The sequence below is a fragment of the Hemitrygon akajei genome, chromosome 8 (genome assembly GCF_048418815.1).
Source record: "Hemitrygon akajei chromosome 8, sHemAka1.3, whole genome shotgun sequence".
Taxonomy (NCBI): domain Eukaryota; kingdom Metazoa; phylum Chordata; class Chondrichthyes; order Myliobatiformes; family Dasyatidae; genus Hemitrygon; species Hemitrygon akajei.
In genome coordinates this window covers 101,753,471-101,781,149 of record NC_133131.1, presented here as the reverse complement: position 1 = coordinate 101,781,149, position 27,679 = coordinate 101,753,471, and the positions used below count along the sequence as shown (strand labels likewise).

Here is a 27,679-nt window from a genome sequence, read left to right as displayed (position 1 = left end):
TTGTGCTTTTGGTGTGATCTTTGCAGAACACCCACTCCTAGGGAGAGTAGCAACAGCACTGAATTTCTTCTATTTGCAGACTAATTCTCTTATATGTGAACTGATTCACACTCAGGTCTTTAGAAATGTTTTTGTAGCCTTTTCCAGCTTCGTATTTCTACAGTTCTTCTGAGGTCCTCTGAAAGGTGTTTTGATTGAAGCATGGTGCACATAAAGACATTTTTCTTGAGAAGAGCCAGCTCTGTCAGTAACCTGACTCTGTGTCTTTTTAATAGGGCAGGGCAGCACCTCTACAACCCACACCTCCAATCTCATTTCATTGATTGGAACATCTGACTCTAAACAGTATTTGTAGAAGACATTACCCCAGAAGTTCACTTACTTTTTTTGAAAGTAGACTGTGATTGTTTAAATGGTTTACTGTTGACCAGAAGTATAATCGTCTGTGATTAGTTTAGACGGATGGTGTTTGTCTGTGATTGTGACCTAGATGAAAATCAAACCACATTTTAAGAGTAATTAATGCAGAAAACCAAGTAATTGCAAAGGGTTCAAAAACTTTTTCTTGCAACTGTATGTATTTTGGTAATCTACTTTGAACTTTGTGGATATGAAGTTGTAGATCTATTAAGTGCACAACTATACTACCTCTTCAAAGCTGTCCATCTAATGAGACATATGTGTATAGATGTTCTGAAGTTCAGAAAAAATGAGTGTGATGTCATTTTAGTGTTTCTAACAAAGATATTGGCGGAAAAGATGCTGAGAGGCAGTTTCATCTGGGTAGAAAGCCAATGATTATGGATTTGGGATTTTAGACCTGAAATGACACAATGAGAATTTTCTCATTCAATTTGAATTGTTTTATTTTGTGTAGTGTTCAATTAACCTTATAGATAGAAGAATGTGTGAGTTAGATGACATTTGCTTGACATGTACACACAAATTCTAACATTAGTTGTAATTTTGGACACTTGGGAAATGGCTACATGTAGAGAAAATGTGGGAAAATTATGTTGAATGGAAGGTCGGTCATGATTTTTGTTAAAGGGTATAGCAGGTTTAAAGGGCTACATTTCAAGACATGATTTTATTTATTGGGTTCTTACTGTTTGGAACAGTAACAGACAAGTTATTGGTTTCATATATAAAGTACTAATTGTGCTTCATTGCATTTAGTGATTTAAAATTAAACTTGCTACCCATCTATCATCCTGATTTCCATATGTAGGTTATACATATTTTTAACAAATTTATCCAAATGTGTTGTGAATAGCTGAGGCTACATCAATAATCCTTATAGCACCTCACCAGTCACAGCTTCTTGATCCATTTATTGCCACTGCTTTCTATCAATTAGCCAATCTTCCATCTGTGCCTGATAGAAAGGTGTTGGATCTTTTGATACAGGCCAGGAAGTGACAGAGAGAATTTCCTGCACGGTAAATCATGAATTTCACTAAGGTGATGAGAATATAATATTTCACTATCCCAGATGACAGAGGGAAATGCTTGGCTTTTTGGCATTAGCAGAGAAAGGAACTAGGAGACAAAGTTGCTCAGGAAATATTGCATCAAAAAGGAAACCTTTGGTTAATTAAATCCTAGGCATTAGGAACAAAGCAAAAGTTTTTCTTACAACTGTATGTCATACCCTACTCTCACAAATTCATTTCTACTGCCTCTAAGGGTACTCAATAATAGGCTTTCATGTACTAACAAGATATATACAAACCCAGAAGGCTGTTTGGCTCAGTGATTCATGGAACAGGATTTTGATTTTATTTTTTTCTCCCCATGTATCTTTCCTCTTTAAACTATGATAAGAAATTTTCATTCCATTACTGCAACCTCCATATTGCTGATTGTTTAGAACACCAGATGCTACTCCTGTCAAAGTAATAATTCCATAGAAATAATGTCATTAAGCAACAAAGAAAAAACATCCTTCCCATCCACTTTTACTCTAGAATATTCTTTGAGCCTTGGGAGCTGGGAAAATTGAAACAGGAAATCACTGTTGTAAAATATATTGATGCTGTCATAAAATTGTTTTTTTTTATTTATAGAAGAATATCCAGATTTTGAAATAAAAAGGAACCTATTTACGTTACAACCTATTATTATTTAGTTTGCAAATTCATCTGCAGCTTTTGGATTCTTGTAAGCAGAGAGAGGCTGTAGCCCGCATGCTTTGTTTTAATGAAGGCAAGATGAGAATTTGAGATGCATTAACTCTATAGGTGTTTCCAGAATCTGACCTCCTTAAACAAAAGCAAAGTTAATTGCAGAACTACTGTAACCAGAACCTACTACCATTTCATTAACGACCATTTATTTTTATTCTGTTATTTACAATGAAAAAGTTGCAGTTGGATACTGCATCCATGAAACAAAGGCTGAAAGCAGCATCTTTACTGAGTGCAAGATTGTATTTTGATTTTATATCCTCTGATACCTTTGGGATAGCTTCAGCTTGGCTTTGCATAGGATACACTGATAATAATTTCTAAATAGTCTTTGACATTGTTGTCCAGTCAGAATAGATTAAAATTTTAGCTGAAATATAGAGGCAGATCTTCGGTTGTCCAGTTATTTTGCAAGTGGCTATGGTACACCCTTGTCTTAGTAGCCTGGTGCAAATAGCTGACCTCTGGTGAGCCTCATCTGTACGATCACCATCTGTCAAAATTGTCAGTGCTTAAACTGATTTTGAATGTAATACATTACCTAACAAACAAATAAATACCCAACAAATTGGAACCTCTTTGTGGGGGGAAATGTTTACTGTTGAACGAAAAATATGACCACATTCAAAATGCACACAAGTTATGAAATTTTCTTGATTGGTTCTGGCATGAAGGGGTACAAGGAGAAGGCAGGAATTGGGTCTGAGAGAAAAATTGGATCAGCATGATGAAATGGTGGAGCAGCCTATTATGGGCCAAATGGCTGAATCCTGCTCCTATATCTTATGGTCTTAAATAGTAAATGCCTCCATGCCTTTTGTATAGCAGCCAGTTTTCCCCCCAGTAATTTGCGTACTAGCGCTTAGTTTAAACTGATACAGGTGTCCTATCTTTAAGAGCTACAGTGAAATAATATGTGAAAATTTTGTTTCCCATTTTATTCCATGAAGAGTTTGCAGTTCAATACTACTGTAGCTCACAATTGTTACTGCTGGCTGGGGTACCTGACTAAGTCCTGGTATTGGTGCTTGTATGAAAATGTTAGTTTGTGCACAAAATAATGCATGGGATGTAATGCAAGTTTGGACATTGATGATGCAAAGGAATATGTATGAAGTAGCGGATTTGTGCATTCTTTTTACTGCAATGAAATCTAGACAAACATAGAAATTATTTCTTCTTTAGTTAGAAGCAACAGAACAGAAATAACCATTGCAAAATCGTAATATTTTAATTGAAAGCTACTCCCTTACAGGATTTTCTCTGCAGTAAGTGATTTGATTTAAAAAATAAAAAAAAATTATACTGCAATTACTCATCCAAGGTTAAAATATTTATTGTGATATCTTTGTCTTAGCAGTCGCCGTAGCAGTGCTGTCTGGCTGGTTGCCAACTCAAATCGAATTCTGCACTATCTGAATCAGTACCATGAGAAGGTTTGCATATTGTAAGGTGGTTTTGGCCACCTCTTTGGTCTGGGTGCTACTGGATATGTTCCTACTCCTTTACTTCAGTGAATGTAGCAAGTGTGAACAGAAAAAAGAACAAGGTCTACCTGCTCGTGAAGGTAAGACAGATCCCTCTTGGATTACGCAGTGTCTTTGAAGGTGGAACACAAATTAAGTCAATTATTCCAGGAATTGATCTGAGGCGGGGGGAGAGGATTGAGAGGAAGGGGAACTCCACCTTATTTTGGCTCCACCTCCACCTTATTTATGCCCCTGCCCCTCCACATAATTTCACCCCTCCATCCACCTCCACATTATTTCAGACCCTTCTACTGACATTTCCTCCTCCTCCTGACCATCCACTCAGCCCTTGCTCCCCCCCCCAGCCCTGTCTCGCCGCCTCACCCCCCCCCCAGCCCCGTTTGGCCGCCTCACCAGAATGGGGTTGAGAAGGTTAATAAATTGGCCATGATGGAGCAGACTGGGTGAGCCAAGTGGCCTAATTCTGCTCCAGTGTCTTATGGTCTTATACTGTGAACTGTGCAACTGCAGAAAGTCCATGTAAAGTAAAACATCGTGCAATTGGCAAAGGAGAATAAAATAGCCATATGTCAGTGGATTGTTTCTGCAGGGAAATGTCATGGCACTTCTAAAGTGTAGCTTGACAGAATAGTTGTTCAAAAAATGCTCCCCAGCTAATGAGTGAAATCTCATCTAGGTGAAATTTTTTTCTCATCACAAGATGGTAAAGATCACAAATGCGGCTTCTGTTATCTAATCTATAGATGTAAGTGAATGGATGCTTTAAAAGGAATTTGGTCTAACTGATACTAAAGCTTGTTACTGAAGGAAATCTTCTTGGGGACTGGGTGAGAGAACATTTCTACTCTTCAGTCCAGAGAAGTAATTCCAAAGTCGAGAATTTTCCTTTTTACCAAGTGATGTCTATGCTCTGGTAAAGCATGTTACTATCATGTATCATATAGTACAGGAACAGTCCCTTTGGCCCATGACATCTGCACCAGCCATGATGCTAATCTAAGCTGTCATTTGCCACATCACAGCATGTTTCCATAATTATGTCTGTCTTTCTTGTTCACCAGAGAAGGAGGATGCGAATACAGCTGTAAACAGAGGAAACAGTGGTGATATTGGATAGGATCAAAAAAGACAGAAGTGACATATAAAAGGTTAGAAGTACTTAGTCAGCCTAAACTGCTAAGGGAAGCGAAAGTAGAAAGAATAGAAGTTTAATTATCCTGGGATAACAGGGTGGTGTCTTTGGACTGTAACATTGCATGTACTGTCCTCTTTTAAAAGCAGTGATAAACTTATCAATTGAGCCAATGTCAGGGCAGGGTGCAGAAGTTGTTCACCTGTGTATTGCCTGGATTTGAGAGTATTAGTCTTGAGGAAAGGTTGGACAAACTTGGACTGTGTTCTCTGTAGCATCAGAGCTGATGGCAATCTGATGTATGTAAAATTATGAGAGGCATAGCTCGGGTACGTAGTCTTTTTCCCAGGATACAAATGTCAAATATTAAAGAGCATAGATGTAAAGTGAGAGGAAAAAGTTTAAAGGAAACTTATGAAGCAAGTTTTTTCTTTACACAGTATCTAAGTTGTCTGGAATGTACTGTCTGGAAGTGTTGGAAGCAAATGCAATAGCAGTGTTTAAGAGGTATTTAGATAGGCATATGAGCAGGCAGGGAATAGCGAGATAAAGACCATACAGCAGCAAATTATATTAGTTTAAATTGGCATCATGGCTGGTGCAGATGTCATGGGCCAAAGGGACTGTTCCTGTATTGTATGATACATGATAGTAACATGCTTTAACAGAGCATAGACATCAATTAGTGAAAAGGTCAGATGGGTGACAGATGAAGCATAATGATGCATTTCAATAGGAAGAATAAAAGGGAGCGAGGATGAACTAAATGTTACTTGATCAATGTGGCAGAAACAGATAGATCTATATATGATTGATTTTTCAAATAAGAAGGTAAGAGGAGTGCTGTAATATAATTGGTTTGTTGATGGTATAAAAAATAATTTCTTCAAATACAAGGTTTTAAAATATTTTTAGTTAACATTTTAGACAATTTGCAGTTACTAAACTCGTGGTTTTTTTCAAAACCACTTTAAAGCTGAGTTGCAATTAATAAAACTTTTCCATATTTCAGATGTGATACAGAAGCCACAAGAAGGTCCTGGAGAGATGGGGAAGCCTGTAATAATCTCCAAGGAAAATCAAGAAAAGATGAAGGAGATGTTTAAAATCAATCAGTTCAATTTGATGGCCAGTGATATGATAGCACTCAACAGAACTTTACCTGATGTTAGGTTAGATGGGTAAGTATTCCTTTCTAAACAATTCTTCTTTATTTTGGTGCAGATCCTAAATTAAATGAAATTTCTACCCACAAATACGTATAAATCAAAAATGTGCTAACATCTTCTTGACCCTGACCCCATGAGCTAACTGGCATGTTAAATCTTCATCCTTTCATTTTGAGCAGAAGCAAGAAGTAGATGCCTTCATCCAGTAAGAAGAAAGATTTTTTTTTTGTTCACATGCTGTATGTACGTATTATTGTCCATCTCCAATTGGTTTAAAGTGTTGGAGAGCTATCATCTTACACCACTGAAGTTGTTGTGATGATGCTTTTGAAGTTGCTATACCATTTTCAGAGGGAGGTTAAGAGTCAACCAGATTGCTTTTCCTTGAAGACTAGATAAAGACAGTAGACTTAATTTAAAAGATTAGTGAACCAAAGTGGGTCTTTAGAACAGACCAGTAGTTTCCTCAGTTGTTACTTTTCAGTTATATTTATCCATATTCCCATTCACTCATCTCTAAAGTCAGTTATCATTCTCGTAACTCTGGTTAGGTCAGTTTTGGTCACTCATTATAGGAAGGGTGTGGAGGCTTTGGAGAGGGTGCAAAGGAGATTTACCAGGATTAGAGTGAATGTCTTATAAGGAAAGGCTGAGTAAGCTAGGTCATTTTTCTTTTGAGCGAAGGAGGATGAGAGTCAATTTTTTAGAAGTGTATAAGGTGGTAAGAGGCACAAATAAAGTGGACAGCCAGTGCCTTTTTTTTCCTGTTGGTAATGGCTAACACTAGAAGATGTACCGGTATTTTTAAAGTGATGAGAGGAAAGTACAGGAGGGATGTCAGCAATAGTTTTTTTTTCAACCAGCATGGAGTGTATTGCTGTAGGCAGATACATTAAGGATATTGAAGGGACACTTAGGTGCCTGATGGGGAGAAAAAAATGGAGGGCTATGTGAGAAGGAAGGGTTAGATTGCTCTTGGAGAAGGTTTAAAGGTTGGCACAGTGTTGTGGGCTGTACTGTTCTATGTTTAAAAACCATTAATTATGATACTCTTTTCATTTGCAACTCCTGCCTTCACTTTGTTAAAGTGGGTGTCTCCATTGATTTCCAGCATTGCAGATTTACTTTTGCTCCTTATTTTACCATGTTTTTTTTAAACCACTAGTGAAGTTTGTAGGCTACTAGAGCTACTCAGCAAGTCAAATCCCTTTCCTTTCTGCACACTAATCCTAATGTTAAATTTATCTATGGGCTAGCTTTCACTATTTTCAAAGTACCTTAAGATCTACAGATTCACTCACTGGTCATCTGATTAGTGACAATATTCCCTATTCTCCTTTTCTCCGGTACACTTCATTAGTTACCTCACTTTTCCCTAACCTCTTGTACCATCCCACTTCCCCTTCATTATTTTTCTTAAATCCTCTCTCCCTCTGCTCTTTTCTGCCTCTGTCCTTCTTTTGTTTCAATTCATTTATTCTCTAATCTTAATTTGTTAGCTCCTGATTTTCCTTGTCCATTACCAGAGATTACCTCTAGTATATGTTGGACTGCTTTTTGACACACCTTTTTATTCTATAAATTTTTGATTTGACTTGAGTCTAAAACTTGTTAAAAATTTCTGTTACATTTCAAAAACTGTAGAAAATATAGATGGGAAAGAGGACAGAGATAACGTTTTCTATTTGTCATCTTGTGCATGCAATCAGAATCCAACATAAATGAAGATTCATTCAAAGTAAGACTTTGTTATTGGAAAATTAATTCATAAGCTGTAGTATGTAAAATTAATTTGATGTGCCAAGAAGTGTGTGCAGGATCCATATGTTATACCAGCATTTTCCTAAAATTTCCTTTTAAAAAAAATAACTCAAAGTTTTCTAAAAGGAGCCCTTTGTGAATTAGTGTGCCATTCTGGCACATTTCTCTTCCATTGCATATAAGAGTTATGGTGAGGGCTGGTGAAATGTGAATAATGCACTGTAGTGAGGGTTATGAGTGAATAAATGCTGCTTGATAGCGCATTCTGCAATACTTACTGTAATTCTGTTCATGACTGAAAGTACATATATAAATTGTAGGACTGAATGTACTGCTATAGTTGTACTCTAGATCAGAGTGCTGTACCATTCTGGTCTATGACTGTATGACACTCATTCTGACTCTCATGAATGTATGTATGAGCTAAAGCAAATTTGGTCGAAGCTTGTATTATTTCTTGTTTTTTTAAAAAATACAGTGCAGTATAGGCACTTCTGGTCCTTCAAGCTGGCGCTGCCAGCAACTCACTGATTTAATCCTAGCCTAATTAAGGAACAATTTACAATGACCAATTAATCTGTTAACTGCTATGTCTTTGAACTGTGGGCAGAAACCAGAGCACCTGGATGAAATCCAGTTTTTCACAGGAAGGACATGCAAACTCTTTACAGATGATGTTGGAATTGAACTCCAAACTCCGACGCCCTGGCCTGTAATAGCATTGCACTAACGGCTATGCAACAGTGTTCTATTGCTCCTTTCACTGACTGCAGTGGACCCAGTCTGTCATTGGGCCTATCAAACCCTTCTTGGTAATGAATATTGAATTCACTTAGGCAATTGTTGAGATATATTATGATTAACTGAAGTTTTGGTGAGAGCCAAATGCCAAGTGTTTTTGTAGCAAGTCTTGAAACTGGCTCTTCACTTTTTTTCAGTAACTCCATTAGAAATTAAACTGGTTACAATGGCATGACTTGCTAGTCTGCTTTGGTGAGCAGACCGAAGGAAAAGGCCAAAGCTGAGGCCATTTGTATGAGAAACACAATTGATGTTTCTACTTTTGCAAAAAATTTTTGTACAAAATTTGGAAGTACTTGGAAGAAGTACTATCCATTTCCACTTGGACAGAAGTACTGCCAAGAAAAGAAATTCAGGAATAAGAACGATGCAGTAAATTTGAAATAACTGAAAATTTAAATTTAGTTTAAAATGGTTAATATCAGATTATAATACAATCAAAATATTTAGAGGTTTTATTGTGTGAAGTCTGAAGACAACCTGGGTACATTTTTGGCATGCATTTTTGGTACACAATATTTTGATCCAGTGTTATTTCAAATGTCAGAAGACTAATGACGTAATTAATACTAAGTATAAAGAAACAAGTTTTACAATTTAAAAATTTCTCACTAGGGGCTTTGTTATCCTGAATGGTTTCAGTTAGCAGAAAATGTAGAGCATTATTTCCCAAAAACTGATGTTCTTTCTATTTTAGATATGTATAAGATGATGAGAGGCATTGCTTGTGTGGATAGAAGGAGGCTTTTTCCCAGGGCTGAAATGGCTAGCACAAGAGGGCACAGTTTTAAGGTGCTTGGAAGTAGGTACAAAGGTAATGTCAGGAGTAAGTTTTTTATGCAGAGAGTGGTGAGTGCGTGGAATGGGCTGTGGGCAATGGTGGTGGAGACAGATATAGGGTCTTTTAAGAGACTCCTGGATAGGTTTTTGGAGCTCAGAAATATAAAGGACTATGGGTAACCCTAGGTAATTTCTAAGGTAAGGACATGTTCGGCACAGCTTTGTGGGTGGAAGGGCCTGTATTGTGCTGTAGGTTTTCTGTTTCTATTTTCACAACATATCTTTTTGGTATATAGACGCAATATTTAACTGAATTTGAATTAAACTAGATTGATGTGCTACCATTTTAATAGGCTCTTGCAAAACCTGGTAAGCTGATTTTGATGAACACACTTTCAAAGGTTAGGAGTTCCTTTCAACAACCTTGCTTCCTACCATTCCTGACATTTTGCTTGGGGCCGGATACAAAATGCATCCGGACGCTTTCTTTAGTGAGGTGCTGTACTACCAGGCTCAATGAAATGTCCAGTGATAAAGTGGAGAGATATTGTGCATGACAATTTTTTTTTATTGAATTCTCAAATAGGTTACAGAAAGAAAAAGGTACTCTCCCTCCAGCACATCTTCCCTACAGTCATGTAGAGGCACTTTACCTGTGTGATATCTGTTAGAAACAGCTAATTTCTATGTGTAAAGTGAATTGGATGAAGATCAGCTTCTATGATGGAACCTTAGAAAGAGGTTAATGTAGTTTGTTAATTAATACCAGGTTTTAAACAAGAGCAGAACCATTGCTAATAGCTGTCAAGTAAATCAGAAAAGAGACTCAAGAAAATAAAAAAAAGAAGGCAGGACTAATTCAATCCAGGCAGTATGGTTGCACAGGACAAGCAATGGATGCATTGAGACAACAAAAATCTCAGAAGTTCACTCCAGAGCAGCTGAAAATGACAAAAGCAGAATCATTCCCAACAAATGTTGTTTGCTGATGGGGCTGGCGTCTGGAACTTGCAGTTGTAATTATATAGGATCAAAAGTTGCTGAACTTGTCTTTGAATCTAGAAAGCTATAAAATAACTAATCAAAACCTGCTGAGCCGATCCTTAATTTTATTTTTCTCTTTAGAACTGTGCAGAGCATGAAGCTGAGTGAGAATGGTCTGGTGAATTAGAATTATGAGTAACCAGAGGCTTTTATTTTTTTGGAAGACTGAACAGCCCTAGTTGATGGAAAGGAAATGTAAGAGTAGATATTGCAATTGTTCCATTTACATGGAAAAGTACAGTCATTTCAGAAGGGATAATTATGATTGCTTAATTGACTCAATTGCAAAAGGACTTAAGATTGAAATTGGGGTATTGGAAATAGAAAAATTTAATGAAGAAACTGATGGGGTGCAAGTCTTATGACAAACAAAACCATGCTTCAGGAAAGACATGTGGAACACTAAGAGCTGTATATTGAACATTGACTTCTCTAACTTCCATTAATGCCCCTCCTCCCCTTCTTACCCCATCCCTGAAGTATTTAGTTGTTTGCCTGTTTTCCATCTCCCTCTGGTGCTCCCCCCACCCCTTCTTTCTCCTGAGGCCTCCAGTCCCATGATCCTTTCCCTTCTCCAGCTCTGTATCACTTTCGCCAATCACCTTTCCAGTTCTTAGCTTCATCCCACCCCCTCCAGTCTTCTCCTATCATTTTGCATTTTCCCCCTCCCCCCACTACTTTCAAATCTCTTACTATCTTTCCTTTTGGTTAGTCCTGATGAAGGGTCTCGGCCTGAAACGTCGACAGCGCTTCTCCCTGTAGATGCTGCCTGGCGTGCTGTGTTCCACCAGCATTTTGTGTGTGTTGTTGTTTGAATTTCCAGCATCTGCAGATTTCCTCATGTTTGAGCTGTATATCCTTGTCAGTTAAGGTTGAGATGAGTTTCCTATCGATGTTGAAGAACATATAGTGAAGGTGCTATTGTCAGGAAAGATGTAATGACTTTGAGAAGCTGAGAGGAAGGAACTGTTGGGATATAAACCATTCCTAGTTTGATGCATTATTCATAAAAGTGGGTGCTGCATTGAGTCATACACACAAGAACATTTTATTTTGCCATTTTATTCTTCACACATTTCTGTCAACTCATTTCATATTTTGTAGCTCAGCCAGTTTGTGCTGTTGTCCATTGTTATGGGGTCATTATTTAAGGTACTTGAATAGAGCTCAATAATATGGAATCATCAGTGCCAATTGTGCTCTCACCTTGGATATTTTGCCAATAAGTGAATAATCATTATATTCACTTGTGAGTCCTGATGAGGGGTCTTGGATTGAAACAATGACTGTTTACTCTTCTCATTGGATGCTGCCTGACCTGCTGAGTTCCTCCAGCATGTTATGTGTGTTACTTTGAATTTCCAGCATTTGCAGATTTTCTTGTGTTTGTGAATCATTATATTTGTTTCTGTAAGTTTCTTCGTAGGGACAGAAATGACATCTTGTATAGCAGTCATTTTTTTAAAAACTTCAGTCCACCTTTTTGGTTTGAAATATCTTCTACTGGTGTACATTGTCTAATCGGTCTCTCTTAACACTTGGTGTACATTGTCTTCTTGCTTGGTGTAGGTTTTGTATACTTAAGCAATAGAAGAACAGAAGCTATTTATATCCATGTAGGAATTGAATTTCTAACGTTGTATAGAAATATAGAAAACATAGAGCACAATACAGGCCCTTCGGCCCACAAAGCTGTGCCTTATCTGGTCATTTTGTTTGAGATGATGAAGCTTATTTAAAAGCTAAACTTATGTTATGGAACAACAAGAACTTTACAAACCGTTGCTGAAGAATTTCTGTGAATGAACATCTTTGATAAAGAAAGCTGGAAATGATTGGAAATTTTGTAAAAGAAACTGAAAACAGGTTAGAGGCATTTTCTGTTAAGATTTCACTGTTGCATTAAATATAATGTATGTAGAATCTGCTTTTGTAATCAAAAATCTTTTGTGGATATGTCTATTTTCATTTCAGGGAAACTAATGATTAAGCCTGTTCAATGAAGCAACTTAAACAGCAAAGCAATCCTGCTTTGCTCCATCCTAAGTAATGAAACAATGAACCCTCCAATGCAGAGAGACTTCCTATATAAAAAAAAAAAGCTTCAATTGGGCCATAAAACAGCATTTACCTGTTTGAATGGATATAAAGTTTCTGTGAAAGGAGTGAGTTTGCCAATATTTTATTGATATTACTTCCTCAACTGGAAGTACAAAATAAGAATAATGGAAGTCAACAGTGCTCATCATTAGAGTAAATGGGTTAGCAATACAGAAGTAATCTGTTGATTGTAAAGAGCTTTTGAGTATCCAGAGCATATAGATAACTATATAAATGCAAGTTTTATTTTTCAATGTTATTTTTATTGCTGGTTTTAAGGAAAATTAGAAATGCAGACTGATGTATTCTTATAATTCTCTTCTGTTAACTGGAACTTCTTGCTTACAAGCTTCCATGCCTGTAGCTAAATAATGGTCACTTTTAAGTTTTACCATGTAAATCACCTGTTGTTATCAACAGATGATTTTAGAAGAATGATTCACATGTGAAAGCATTTGGGAAAATTGTCCTACTTAGTGCACGCAATAGAAGGGTTGACTTCAACTTCAACTGCACTTGTCAGGTGGAAAGGCTTTGTATAAGTTTTGTATGAGAGCAGGATATCAGTTATGGTTTACCAAAGACCACTCTGACCTTGAAGTTGGGAATTATGGTCTCTTCCTACACTAGAGGATTGAGCTTAAAAGTGTAGGCTGACAGTCTAGTGCTGTACTGAGGGAATGATGTATTGTCAGAAGTTACCACAGGTAGATGAACTGTGGAGTTGAGGTCTCATTTGGATAAATAATGATCATATTAAATAGCACAATACATTTGAGGGGTGAGTAACCTAATCCTGCTTCAAATGTGTTTCTTGTGTATCATCCAAGGCCCTTTCTACTGACAGATTGACTTGGAAGATCCTGTATCAAAGAAGAGCAGAGGACTTAATACCTGTGCAGTAGCCAATATATTAGCCATCAACCTACAAACTTTAACTGCTGCATTTGCTACATAAGAATGACTACACATCAAATTACTTCCTAGGCTGCATCCTTGGATTATGAAAAATGCCCCATCATGATTTTAGGTACATCAGTTATTAGTTGGAGCACTTTTTATGCGATTCAGTCAAGAAAGATTTACTGTTTATAAAATGAATGCTGGAAGAATATGATACTTCGATATGTGTATTCAAAACAGATGTTTGAACATACTGATTTTTATAAGTTTTGACATAGAAATAGTTACTTAAACTAATTCAAGTTATACTAAAGTAATATTCAGTTTTGAGTCTCTTTATAATGTATTGGGGATATTTAAATGCTTATTTCTTGAGAGTGTATTCTATTTGACAACAACTTTAATTTGTATTTTTTCACTGTGTAACCATATTACTGTTTTGGTAACTGGGGGAGGATCATGGTGTCATTAATCTCATGCAGTTTAATATTATTAATTGCTAGGGAAAGGAGGATCTCAACATGACTAAAATAGACATTGTATTCTGATCTACCTTTTATCAATATTAATTTGGAAGAACAAGTCTGAAATGTTACAACATAAAATATGTTCAGTGCTTTTTCTGTTCAGTAACAGAAAGAAGAAAATTGATTTTAACTGGAGTAGAAAGTGTTTTGACCATTTTTAGGCCATGTTGCATTATGCTTGAACCTTAGCCAAGTATTTTGAGTTGGAGTATGTGCATGTGCCAATAACAGTTTTTGATGTTGGACATGCACCCAATGATGGAAATTCACATGCAGCACCATTTCAAGAATTGCCAGTTGAAATTAGCTGATATTGATTCAAATACTGAATTGTTGGGCTGCTTTCTATAACATTGCTCTCTCTCTGCTGTCCAGTTAAAGACCATTCACATGGAAAGTTCAGTCTTCTGTAATCCACTGTAGAATTTTTTGGAGGGTGATGACACATTCTGGGAACAGTCCCTAGTGATCACAGAGATTTTCTACTGTCATGCAGTTGCTTAATACTCTAGTAAATTGAACTGTCTCTTCTCTTTAGTGAAGAAGAAGAGGCTAATCAAGTGGGTGGATTTAACAGCATACTAGTTTCCTGAATACCCAGACAGTGATGCACTGCATTTGGCTGATATTTTAGTCTCTCCCTCAGAGCCCAGCAATCTTTGTGAACCAAAAGAGCTTTTACTCCCTCAGTGTTGAGCAATAGCTGAGAATAAAAGAAATCCTCTCAGTCAGCATCAGATGTCTTAGAGGCTTGCATGAGACAATATGACATAGGAAAAGAATTAGGTTATTTGGCCCATAGAGTCTGCTCTGCCATTCTAATATGGTTGTCTTTTTTTCTTCTTTCAACCCCATTTTCCTTCCTTCGCCAGTAATCTTTGATATCCTTACTAATCAATATCCTATGAACCACTGCTTTAAATATACCCAACGACTTGGCCTCTACAGCCATCTATGGCAATGAATTTCACAGATTGTCTGCCCTCTGACTAAAGAAATGCCTCCTCATCTTTATTCTAAAGAGATATCCTTCTATTCTAAGGCTGTCCCCAGTAATCCTGGACTGTCCCACTATTGGAAACATCCTCTACACCTCCACATTCTCTAGATCTTTCAGTATCAACAAGTTTCAATTAGATCCTCCTCCTCATTCTTCTAAATTCCAGTGAGTATGAGATCAGAGTCATTAAATGCTCCTCATACGTTAACCTTTTTTTCCATTCTTGAGATTATTCTTGTGAACCTCTGGACCTTGTCCAATGCCAGCATATCCTTTCTTCATTATGGGACCAAAAACTGTTCACAATACCCCAAATGCGGTCTTACCGGTGCTTTATAAAGCCTCAGCATTAAATCTTTGCTTTTATATTCTAGTCCTCGAAATGAATGCTAACATCACATTTGCCTTCCTTACCACAGGCTGAACCTGGAAATTAACCTTTAGGGAATGCTACACAAGCACTCCACTCCCAAGTCTCTTTGCATTTTTGATTTCTGAATTCACTCCACATTTTGAAAACAGTCTATGCCTTTATTCCTTCTCCCAAAGTGTATAACCATACACATCCCTACACTGTATCCCATCTGCCACTTACACATGCATTTTCTTAATCCAACCAATCCCTTCTACAGACTTCCTACTTCCTCAACATTGCCTACCCCTCCACCAACCTTTGTATTACCTGCAAATTTGGCCATAAAGCCATTAATTCTGTCAAATAAGTCTTTTATATGTAACGTGGAAAGTTGCAGACCCAACACTGACCCTGTGGAACACCACTAGTCACCAGCAGCCAGCTAGTTAAGGCCCCCTTTATTCCCACTCTTTCCCTCCTGTCAGTTAGCTAATCTTCTATCTATTCTAATATCTTTCCTGTAATACCATAGCTGTTATCTTGCATAGCAGCATCTTGCCAAAAGCCTTCTGAAAATCCAAGTAAACAACATCCACTGACTCTCCTTTGTCCATCCTGCCTGTTATTTCCTCAAAGAATTCCAATAGAATTTGTTAGGCAAAATTTCCCCTTGATGAAACCATGCTGACTTTGACCTGTTTAATCACATGCCTCCAAGTACCCTGAAACCTTGTCCTTAATAATGGACTCCAACATCTTGCCAACCACTGAAGTCAAGCTGTCTTATATTTCCCTGATTTTTGCCTCTCTACCACCTAAAGAGTGGAGTGACATTAGCAGTTTTCGAGTTCTGAGGGAATCCACTTATCCAAATATCATTTGGGTCTGCTACTGCCTCAGTGGCTGGGTTTTGGTGAGTAAGAGCTATTACTTCCTTCCCTGGCTTCTGAACCATGTACATGCTTCATCAGCTCCAGCTTAGTCACTGCCTTGAAAGTAGTCATGTTGTAGTCTGGTAAAAAAAAAATTACTTGAACGACTCTAAGCTGAGATTCTCCACTTGTAGTCCAGGGCTACATTTGTACAATGTCTGTCTTCTTAGTTTGTCATTATTTCTTGTATTCTGAATGACTGAGCTACTTGGAGAACTTAACTCTTCTCTGAATGACCATGCCAACAGGAGGAACTCTAGGAATAAAGGGTGTGCTTCAAGAGTAAAAAGATAACAAACAGAATCTGGCATAACTAGTGTCAGTGTACTAGGAACTTGTAATACACTGTAAAACTGAGGTCATGATATTGCAGCCATATGTTCTTATTTGGCAAGGTAGCATGAACATTATTCTCTTCACCTACAGTAAACCTAACACACTATCCAAAAGAAACCTTCAGTGTTGTTAGACGACATATGGTTTGAGGCATCACACGTGACTGCAAATAATGCCAGAGAGATTTCATTCATGGATTTTCACTGCATTATTATTCTTTTTTGGTACTTTCTAACTTGGCTAGCAAATCTCCTGGCTTTGGGTGTTTCCTGATTCACTGAAAGCTAGAAAAATACTAAAAGTCAAGATATTTGATTCAGTAAAATAAAATGCAATGTAAAATTTAGCAGAAAGCTGTGTAGGTAGGTCAGTGAAGAACCTTCACTCAGCTTTTATGGATTAAATAAAATCAGTGATCAAGGTAGATGATATAGTGGTCATAGAATTAAATTGAGTTCTCTCTAAGTAAGTTGACATCTTTAAAACGATCAATGTACCCAGACTAGTTTTACTTAACACTATTGATATGATGAGGTAGATGGAAAAATGAATATTTTTTCTATGCCAGAGAACTTTTAGTTATTAAGAATGTAGGTAATCCATAGTCAGGAAATGATTGCAAGTCTTTGTCTACAGTAATTGTACCTTGCAGTACCATGTTCTATTGTTGTTTCACTACGTTGTTTTAAAACCTGATTGTCTTGAGGTAGAGTGCACAATAAAAATTATGTTCTGCAAAAGTGTAATGGATGTGTAATAAGCATTTTTTCTACAGGCAGAAGACATTATAATTCTTTCTTCTTTATTGGTCTTTTATATCTGTCTTTGGTTCATCTCAAAAAATTTGTGACAAAATCATCAATACTTTCTGTGCACCTGATGATGAACTTGCATTTTTTGTTATATAAAACTCTGCAATTCATCTTTTATCAAAAACTAATGTACGTAGCAAAGGTTGTGCGGAAGATGAAATGTATTTTTAAAAATCACTTTATGCACATTATCCTGTAATGTTTCTGGTTTCTTTAGGTGTAAAACCAAAGTATATCCTGATGACCTGCCAAAAACCAGTGTGGTGATAGTTTTCCACAATGAAGCGTGGAGTACTTTGTTACGAACTGTGCACAGCGTGATAATAAGGTCGCCAAGGCTTTTATTAGAGGAGATTATCCTGGTAGATGACGCCAGTGAAAGAGGTAAGATAACATTACAAATTTAAGGGAAATGGCTGTCAGCAATGGAAATGGTCAAACACTATGTTCCCAGAACAGAGATTGCTGTCTTTAAATGAAAGCAGACAGTTAAAACAGAATGTCCTTGAATGGATTAAATTTCATTTGTATTTCAACAGGGAAATAAAACCAATATGGTCAAGGCTACACAAGTGTGTATATTTTAATATGATGAATAATTTTGCAAATTTTTCAGAACCATATTTTGGAAACATCCAATTATTAGAAGCAATTAGTGAAAGCAATCATACATCTTTCTCTTAAATTACTTCTATGTTGCATTGTATCAAGTACCATTTTCAGATACTGGACTTAATGTTCTAAAATGCAATCTCATTGTGACAGGCAGTGAAGCTAAATTCAATAATGTGACCACATGTGAACTGACCTGCAAAAAGAAATTAACAATAAAAACAGTTGAATTGCCATGCCCTGCTAGGCCTATATCTGACTCCAGTCTGACACAGTATTTTACTGACTTATGAAGTAATCCATTAAACCACGTTGTTATAACCAATAAAGACCTAGCATAAATCTATTGGAGAATCATTTTTCATTAATTTCCTTTTATAATCCAACTATAATTGAGCTTTCGATATGGTTTAAAATGTCATCGCTTTTAAACTCATGGGACTAGAGCACAGAAATAAGAAGCACGGTTACCTCTGGAGAAAATGCAGTCTCATTTTTTTTTAAATAGAGAGTTCATTTTTTTCAAAAATGTGGTTCTCAATTAGAATTATTGATCTCCACATATTGCAAAATAGCACCAGTGATATAGAGGGGAAACAGACTCTTAAAAGTCCTACAACAATGTGCAAAACATACTGCATCTATTTTTGCCTCAAACATTGATTTCGTCCTCTGGGTATTTCTGTTAGGAGATTAATGCCAATATAAGAAGTAGAAGCAGGAGACAGATCCTTCTGTCTGCTTGGTCATAAATTAGAAACATGGCTCATCTATTATCTTAATAGCACTTTTTGCATGAATTCCATATCTTTTGATTTCCTATCTCTTTTATTTAACATATTCAAACAAAGATTCATTATTCTCTGGGTTAAGAAATTTCTTATCTCTGTCCTGAATGGCTAGCCTCTTTGTTTTAACTCTCAGTTCTATACATCCCAACCAAAGAAAGTTTTAATTCCATCCTGAAACCCTCTGTAAACTTTGTATATTTCAATGAGATATAATCATATTCTTCTGAACTTATGAGTGGAAGTATTTTAGAGGGAGAGTTGTGGTTTGGTTGTCATTCTTCATGTGCAAGTTATTTGCTTTCCCATGTGTGTCTAATGCCTCTTTGTGCTGTAGTATCTTTTATTACCTCTACCCCTCAGTCCAGCGGATGGATGTTAATCTCATTGATCTGGCAAGCAGTAAAAGGACACTAGGTACCTAACTGTTTCCTGTACCTGCATGGGTTATGCAAAGAAGAACATTTCATTCTCTCCAGTTTATCCCATGTATTTTTAGAACATTTACACAGACCATTAATTTCAGTAATTAGCAGTTTGATTTATAATAGGGTCGAGACAGCAGCATTATGGCAGGAGAAAGCATATCTTCTGTCAGCAGTCTGTCATGAGAATTTACAAAACTTTGTGCAACATGACTGGTTTGAAAGTGTCAACATAAAAAAAATTGAATTAAAAATAGAGAACGTTTATCATGATGTTTGAAATCCCTTGAACATTCCTTGTAGGAAAGCATAAGAACTAGCTGGGTGGTCAATAGGTAGATAGGCCTAGATTTTTAGTGAATTACTATTCAATGTTCATTCAGAAATCTGATGGCATAGGGGGAAAATATCTTCCTGAATCATTGAGTGTGTACCATCAGGCTCTTGTACCTCCTCCCTGTTGGTAACAGTAAGAAGAGGGCATTCCTGGATGATGGGGGTCCTTAATAATGGATGCATTTTTGAGGCATTGCTCCTTGAAGATGGCCTGGATGCTGGGGAGGCTAGAGCCCAAGAAAGAGCTGAATGAGTTCACAATTTACTGCAGCTTATTTTGATCCTGTGCAGTGCCCCCTCCCAAACAGATGGTGATGCAGCCAGTTAGAATGCTCTCCTTAGTACAACTGCCAGTGTCTTTGGTGACAAATCAAATTTCCTCAATTGCTAATAATTGAAGTTACCGCCACCACCTCCTTGTCCCATCCGGTTATTTTGTGCATCCATTATTTCCTGACGAGATAGAGCTTTTCTCACTTCTGCATTGTGTCCATTAACATAATGATATTTTTGAAGGACTATTTTGTCCACCGGATCAAGGTCATTGAATGTTACAAATGCAAGTCCTCTCTTTTTTCCACTTTGCCGATCAGTTATTACTTCAATGGTTTCTATTTTTCCATAGTTCTTAAAATATGATCTAAGATGATGCTCATCAGTGTCATCTTTTATTCCACCAACAAGTAGTTTTTTCACAGTTAAATGAGCACCTGGCTTCCCAGATTCTTCTCTTACAACTGCTCTTTTAGGCTCCACCACACAACCATCTATTTTATGAGGTCTGGCAGCCATTGCATCATCAACTCCTTCTCCAGTAGAAAATGTCACAAATCCAAATCCTCTTGATTTTTTGGTTTGAGGATCCCTCATGACCACACAGTCAGTAAGCTTTCCCCATTGCTCAAAGTGGCTTCTTAAATTTTCTTCTGCTGTATTAAAACTGAGGCCACCTATGAACAGCTTACGGTACTGCTCCTTATCCCTGTTCTCCATCCTCTTCGAAAGAAATGTTTGCAAAATAACTGTACTTCAACTCAAATGCTTTGTATTCAGCGCAAAGTTCGCTCTGAATCTAAAGAAAGTTGACGGCTGAGCCGCCTCAGCCAGCACCTCCACTCAGTCCTTGTTCCAAAATTTACAAGTGTCATGCACACATATGAATAAGTTTCAGTTTATGACCTTTAGACGGAACTAGTAAACATTAGAAAATAAGCATGTTTTATTTTGCAAAGGACGAATGTTATCATGTATTATAATGATTGAGTGCCATCAATCTATCCAGTCTTCCCTCTTGTGACTAATGTATAATCTGTATGTCATAATATAGGCTAATTTAATCCTTTCCTTGACTATTTGGATAAAATTTGATTTGGAAATTACTTGATTATAGCATCAGTTTTAGGTGAATTTCTTCAAGGGTGAGTAGAATCATGGTTTTCCTAATGCGTCACAAGATTTTCAAAAATTATATGTAATGTAGATACTGCAACACCTACCATGGAAGTATCATATGAAAAGCGGATAATAGTGCTGAAGATGAGGTAGCTTTACAAACAAATGCAATGTGTAGTGAGAAGAGGCTGTTGGGAAACTTTTAAAAACCTACAGAAGGCAACTAAAAAGTCATTAAGACAGTAAAGATGGAATATGAAAGCTAGGTGATTCATATTAAAATGATACCAAATTTTTCCTCAGATTCATAAGGTACAAAAGAGGCAAGAGGGGATATCGGACAGCTGGAAAGCGATGCTGGAGAGGTAGTGGGGGGGGGGAGGGGGGAGACGACAACGAAATGGCCGATGAAGTTACCATAACTAGAGAGAAGGTTCTGGGGGGTAATTGAAAGGTCTGAAAGTAGATAAGTCACCTGGAAGGTGACTTAAAGGGTTGACGGTGGATATGCAATGGCAAGCATTTAAAGATCGCATGGATGAACTACAACAATTGTTCATCCCAGTTTGGCAAAAGAATAAACCAGGGAAGGTAGTGCACCCGTGGTTGACAAGGGAAATTAGGGATAGTATCAAGTCCAAAGAAGAAACATATAAATTAGCAAAAAAAAGTGGCACACCAGAGGACTGGGAGAAATTCAGAGACCAGCAGAGGAGGACAAAGGGCTTAATTAGGAAAGGGAAAAAAGATTATGAGAGAAAGCTGGCAGGGAACATAAAAACTAATTGTAAAAGCTTTTATAGATACGTGAAAAGAAAAAGATTGGTCAAGACAAATGTAGGTTCTTTACAGTCAGAAACAGGTGAATTGATCATAGGGAACAAAGACACGGCAGACCAATTGAATAACTACTTTGGTTCTGTCTTCACTAAGGAGGACATAAATAATCTTCTGGAAATAGTAAGGGACCGAGGGTCTAGTGAGATGGAGGAACTGAGGGAAATGCATGTTAGTAGGGAAGTGGTATTAGGTAAATTGAAGGGATTAAAGGCAGATCTATCCCCAGGGCCAAATGGTCTGCATCCCAGAGTGCTTAAGGAAGTAGCCCAAGAAATAGTGGATGCATTAGTGATAATTTTTCAAATCTCCTTAGATTCTGGATTAGTTCCTGAGGATTGGAGGGTGGCTAATGTAACCCCACTTTTTAAAAAAGGAGGGAGAGAGAAACCGGGGAATTATAGACCGGTTTGTCTGACATCGGTGGTGGGGAAAATGCTAGAGTTGGTTATCAAAGATGTGACAACAGCACATTTGGAAAGAGGTGAAATCATCGGACAAATTCAGCATGGATTTGTGAAAGGAAAATCATGTCTGATGAATCTTATAGAATTTTTTGAAGATGTAACTAGTAGAGTGGATAGGGGAGAGCCAGTGGATGTGGTATATTTAGATTTTCAAAAGGCTTTTGACAAGTTCCCACACAGGAGATTAGTGTGCAAACTTAAAGCACACGGTATTGGGGATATGGTATTGATGTGGATAGAGAATTGGTTGGCAGACAGGGAGCAAAGAGTGGGAGTAAACGGGACCTTTTCAGAATGGCAGGCAGTGACTAGTGGGGTACCGCAAGGCTCAGTGCTGGGACCCCAGTTGTTTACAATATATATTAATGATTTAGACAAGGGAATTAAATGCAGCATCTCCAAGTTTGCGGATGACACGAAGCTGGGCGGCGGTGTTAGCTGTGAGGAGGATGCTAAGCGGATGCAGGGTGACTTGGATAGGTTAGGTGAGTGGGCAAATTCATGGCAGATGCAATTTAATGTGGATAAATGTGAGGTTATCCACTTTGGTTGCAAGAACAGGAAAACAGATTATTATCTGAACGGTGGCCAATGAGGAGAAGGGGAGATGCAACGAGACCTGGGTGTCATTGTACACCAGTCGTTGAAGGTGGGCATGCAGGCACAGCAGGCGGTGAAAAAGGCAAATGGTATGTTGGCATTCCTAGCAAAAGGATTTGAGTACAGGAGCAGGGAGGTTCTACTGCAGTTGTACAAGGCCTTGGTGAGACTGCACCTAGAATATTGTGTGCAGTTTTGGTCCCCTAATCTGAGGAAAGACATTCTTGCCATAGAGGGAGTACAGAGAAGGTTCACCAGATTGATTCCTGGGATGGCAGGACTTTCATATGAAGAAAGACTGGATTGACTAGGCTTATACTCGCTGGAATTTAGAAGACTGAGGGGGGATCTTATTGAAACGTATAAAATTCTAAAGGGATTGGACAGACTAGATGCAGGAAGATTGTTTCCGATGTTTGGGAAGTCCAGAATGATGGGTCACAGTTTAAGGATAAAGGGGAAGCCTTTTAGGACCGAGATGAGGAAAAACTTCTTCACACAGAGAGTGGTGAATCTGTGGAATTCTCTGCCACAGGAAACAGTTGAGGCCGGTTCATTGGCTATATTTAAGAGGAAGTTAGATATGGCCCTTGTGGCTAAAGGGATCAGGGGGTATGGAGAGAAAGCAGGTACAGGGTTCTGAGTTGGATGATCAACCATGATCATACTGAATGGCGGTGCAGGCTCGAAGGGCCAAATGGCCTACTCCTGCACCTATTTTCTATGTTTCTATGAAAGATGGCATATACCCCAGAGTTCTGAAAGAGGTGGCTGAAGAGATTATGGAGGCATTAGTAATGATCTTACAAGAATCACTAGATTCTGGAATGGTTGTGGAAGACTGGAAAATTGTAACTGTTGCTTCACTGTTCCAAGAGGGAGAGAGGCAGAGAAAATGAAGCTATCGGCCAGTTAGTCTGACTGCAGTGGTTAGGAAGATGTTGGAGTAGATTATAAGGATGAGGTCTTAGGGTACTTGGACGCATATGATAAAATAGGCTGTAGTCAGCATGGTTTCCACAAAAGAAAATCTTGCCTGACAAATCTGTTTGAAATTCTTTGAAGAAGTAACCAGCTGGAATGACAGGAGAATCAGTTGATGTTGTGTACTTGGATTTTCAGATGGGCTTTGACAAGGTGCCATACACAAGGCTGTTTAACAAGCTACGGACTCATGGTATTACAGGAAAGATTCTAGCATGGATAAAGCAGTGGCTGATTGGCGGGAGGCAAAGAAAGGGATGTGATTGGCTGCCGGAGATGAGTGGTGTTTCTCAGGGGTCTGTATTGGGACCGATTCTTTTTATGTTATATGTCAGTGATTTGGATGATGGTATAGATGACTTTTTTGCAAAGTTTGCAAATGATGTGAAGATAGGTGGAGTGGCAGGCAGTTTTGAGGAAGTGGAGAGGCTACAGAAGAACTTGGACAGATTAGGAGAATAGGCAAAGAAATGGCAGATGGAAAACAGTGTTAGGAAGTGTATAATCCTGTACTTTGATAAAAAAAAAATGAAACGGTTGAATGTTTTCTAAATGGAGAGAGAATACAAGAAACTGAGGCATAAAAGGACTTGGGAGTCCTTGTGCAGGATTCTCTAAAGGTTAATTTGCAGGTTGAGTCTGTGGTGAGGAAGGCAAATGTAATGTTAGCATTCATTTTTTATCCTCACGTATGTGAAAGATGTAAAAAAAAAATAGTCAATTCAATTCATTTCAAGAGGACTAGAATATTTAAGCAAGAATGCAATATTGAAACCTTATAAGGCACTGGTGAGCCATTACTTGCAGTATTGTGAGAAGCTTTTGGCCCCTTATCTTAGAATGGATGTGCTGAAACTGAAGGTAATTCAAAGGAGGTTCACGAAAATTATTCTAGGATTGCTTAATCAAACAATATATTTACAATATTATGCAAATATTACTGAAATATTAAATGCACAATACTACCCACCCTAGATATTCTCTCTTCTCCCCCTCCCATCAGGCAGAAGATCTAAAAGCTCCTACCACCAGCACTAGAACATCTTTTGTCCCGCTGCTATAACATTATTGAACAGTACCCCGTATCAAATGGACTGTTGACCTCACAATCTACCTTGTTATGGTCTTTAATCCTGCAATGCATTTTCTCTGTAACTATGACACTTTATTCTGCATTCTGTTATTGGTTTCCCCTTTTACTTTACATAAATGCCCTGATTAATGAAATGATCTGAATGGATGGCATGCAGAACAAAAGTATTTCACTGTACCTCAGTACATGTGACAGTAATAAACCAATTCACCAAGAAAAGGATGATGAATGTAGTAAGACACTAAAGCTTATTTTTCCTGATAAAAATCTGAGGTTTTAGAGAGTTTGCTGAATATGCTAATAGGTAAGGATAAACAGCTTGAATTTGCATCACACATTTCATGCATGAAAATATTCCAAGATACTTAGCAAGAAAGCTCATTAACTGAACTTGATACTATGGTACAAAGATGTAAACAAACAATCAACAACTTCCTCACAACTAGTTTTGAGTTCACAAAAGATGAAAACGAAGGATAGCATAGATAATCCCCAGATTTTGCCACTCACACACACTAATTCAATTTATCGTTGCCAATCAATGTGCCAAACCATACATCTTTAGTACACAGGAAAGAACTGGAGCAGCCAGAGGAATCGCGTGTGGTCATAGAGTATGTAAGCTCAACATAGACAGCATAGAGATCATGATTGAACTTGGATCACAGATTTGCACAGCTCACGAATACCTTATGATTTTAGTCCCTGAGACTGACATGAGAACACCCTTCAGAAGGGTGAACCCAAGGGGAGCATCTAGCTCGGATAGTGTATCTGGCTGAATACTAAACACCATTGCTGATCAGCTGGCTGGAGTGTTCACTGATATCTTTAACCTCTCATTTTGGCAGTCTGAGAGGAACCCACCTGCTTTAATCAAGCTTCAGTTATACAGGGCCTAAGAAGAACATGGTAACCTGCCTCAATGTCTATCGTCCAGTCGTACTTATATCCACTGTGATGAAGTGCTTTGGGAGGTTGGTAATGAAATGCATTAACTCTTGCCTGACAAGCAACTTGGATCCACTTAAGTTTGCCTATCATCACAACAGGTCCACAACAGATGCCATTTCATTGGCTCTTCACTCAACCCTGGAACATCTGGACAGCAAGATTCATACATCAGGATGCTCTTCAATAACTGCAGCTTGGTGTTCAATCCTATCATCTAATCAATTCTATCAGCTTCAAGATCTTGGCCTCATTAACTCCTTGTGCAATTGGACCCTTGATTCCCTCACTTACATACCCACTTACAAAAATATCTCCTCCGCAATCTTTACGTGTTTTATACTTGTGACTGTGTGGCTAAGCACAGCTCCAATACCATCTTTAAGTTTGCTGATGACACCATTGTTGTCTGAATCAAAAGTGGTGATGAATCAGCATATAAAGGGAGATTGAAAATCTAGCTGAGTGGTGCCACAAGAACCTCTCACTCAGTGGCAGCTGATTATTGATTTCAGGAGAGATGCATGAGCCAGTCCTCATTGGGGGATCAGAGGTGGAGATGGTCAGCAACTTTAAATTCCTCAGTGGTATCATTTCAGAGGATATTTCCTGGTCCAGCATGTAAGTATCATTACAAAGAAACCACTGCAATACCTCTACTTCTTTAGAAGGTTTGTGAAGATTCGGCATGTCATCTAAAATTTCAAGCTTCTAAAGATGTATGGTGGAGAGTCTATTGACTGACTGTCTCACAACCTGGTATGGAAACACCAACACCCTTGAAATGAAAATCCTATGAAAAGTAGAGGATATGGTTCCAGCCCATCATGGGTAAAGTCTGCACCACCATTTAGCACATCTATATGAGGTGCAATTGCAGGAAAACTGTATCCATCATCGAAGACCTCCCCACCATCTAGACCATGCTCTATTTTCAATGCTGCCATCAGGAAGAAGATACAGGAGCCTCACAGCCCATATCACCAGGTTTAGAAACAGTTATTACCCCTCTACCATCAGACTCTTGAGCTAGAGGGGATAACTTCACTTAACTTAATTCACACCATCATGGAATGGTTCCCACAACCTAAGCACAGCTTCACTTTTAAGAACTCATCAACTCATGTTTTTGATATTTATTATTATTATTATTTATTTTTCTTCTGTTTTTGCAGAGTTTGTTGTCTTTTGCACATTCATTGTGTTTCCGGCCTGTTGGTTCAGTGTTTCATTGATTCAATTGTGTTCCTTGGATTTACTGTATATGCCAGCAAGAAAATGAATTTCAGGGTTGTATATGATGACATTTGCAGTTGCAAGAAAAAGTTAGTGAACCCTTTGCAATTACCTGGTTTCAGCATTAATTACTCATGAAATGTGTTCTGATTTTTATCTGTCACAATAATAGACAGCACAATAGACAATATTGTACTTTTCATGTCTTTATTGAACATTTTATTTAATCAATCACAGTTCAGAATGAAGAAAGTATGTGAACCCTTGAATTTAATAACTGGTAGAACCTCCTTGAGCAGCAGTAACTGCTAGCAAACTTTTTCCTGCAGCTGCTGATCAGACTTGCACAATGTTGAGGAGGAATTTTAGACCATTCCTCCATGTAAAACTGTTTCAATTCATCAATATTTCTGGGATAGCTTGCACGAACAGCCCTCTTTAGGTCATGCCACAGCATTTCAATTGGGTTAAGGTCTGGACTCTGACCAAGCTATTCTGAAACATGAATTTTCTTCTTTTTAAACCATTCTGATGTTGATTTACTCTTGTGGTATTGTCTTGTTGCATCATCCAACTTCTATTAAGTTTCAGGTGATAGACCACTACCTTGACATTGTCCTGTAAAAT

The 27,679-nt window shown here is 37.9% G+C and overlaps 2 protein-coding genes across 3 annotated transcripts in view; one reads left to right on the top strand and one right to left on the bottom strand.

Moving 5' to 3' along the window:
• Nucleotides 1-27,679, top strand: part of galnt1 (UDP-N-acetyl-alpha-D-galactosamine:polypeptide N-acetylgalactosaminyltransferase 1) — a 122,096-nt gene that overhangs the window by 34,936 nt on the left and 59,481 nt on the right. Inside the window, exons 2-4 of one of the 2 annotated variants that reach the window (XM_073054285.1) lie at nucleotides 3,550-3,756; nucleotides 5,824-5,992; nucleotides 17,549-17,715. In XM_073054285.1, coding sequence (XP_072910386.1) covers nucleotides 3,618-3,756; nucleotides 5,824-5,992; nucleotides 17,549-17,715 — 475 coding nt within the window. In that variant the 5' untranslated portion in view covers nucleotides 3,550-3,617. Of the gene's footprint in view, nucleotides 1-3,546; nucleotides 3,757-5,823; nucleotides 5,993-17,548; nucleotides 17,716-27,679 lie in introns of both variants that reach the window. The other variant, XM_073054283.1, reaches the window with a different exon arrangement.
• Nucleotides 19,841-20,534, bottom strand: LOC140732116 (heterogeneous nuclear ribonucleoproteins A2/B1-like). The gene has a single exon (XM_073054286.1). The coding sequence runs from the start codon at nucleotides 20,483-20,485 to the stop codon at nucleotides 19,880-19,882; it is 606 nt and encodes a 201-aa protein (XP_072910387.1). The 5' UTR covers nucleotides 20,486-20,534; the 3' UTR covers nucleotides 19,841-19,879.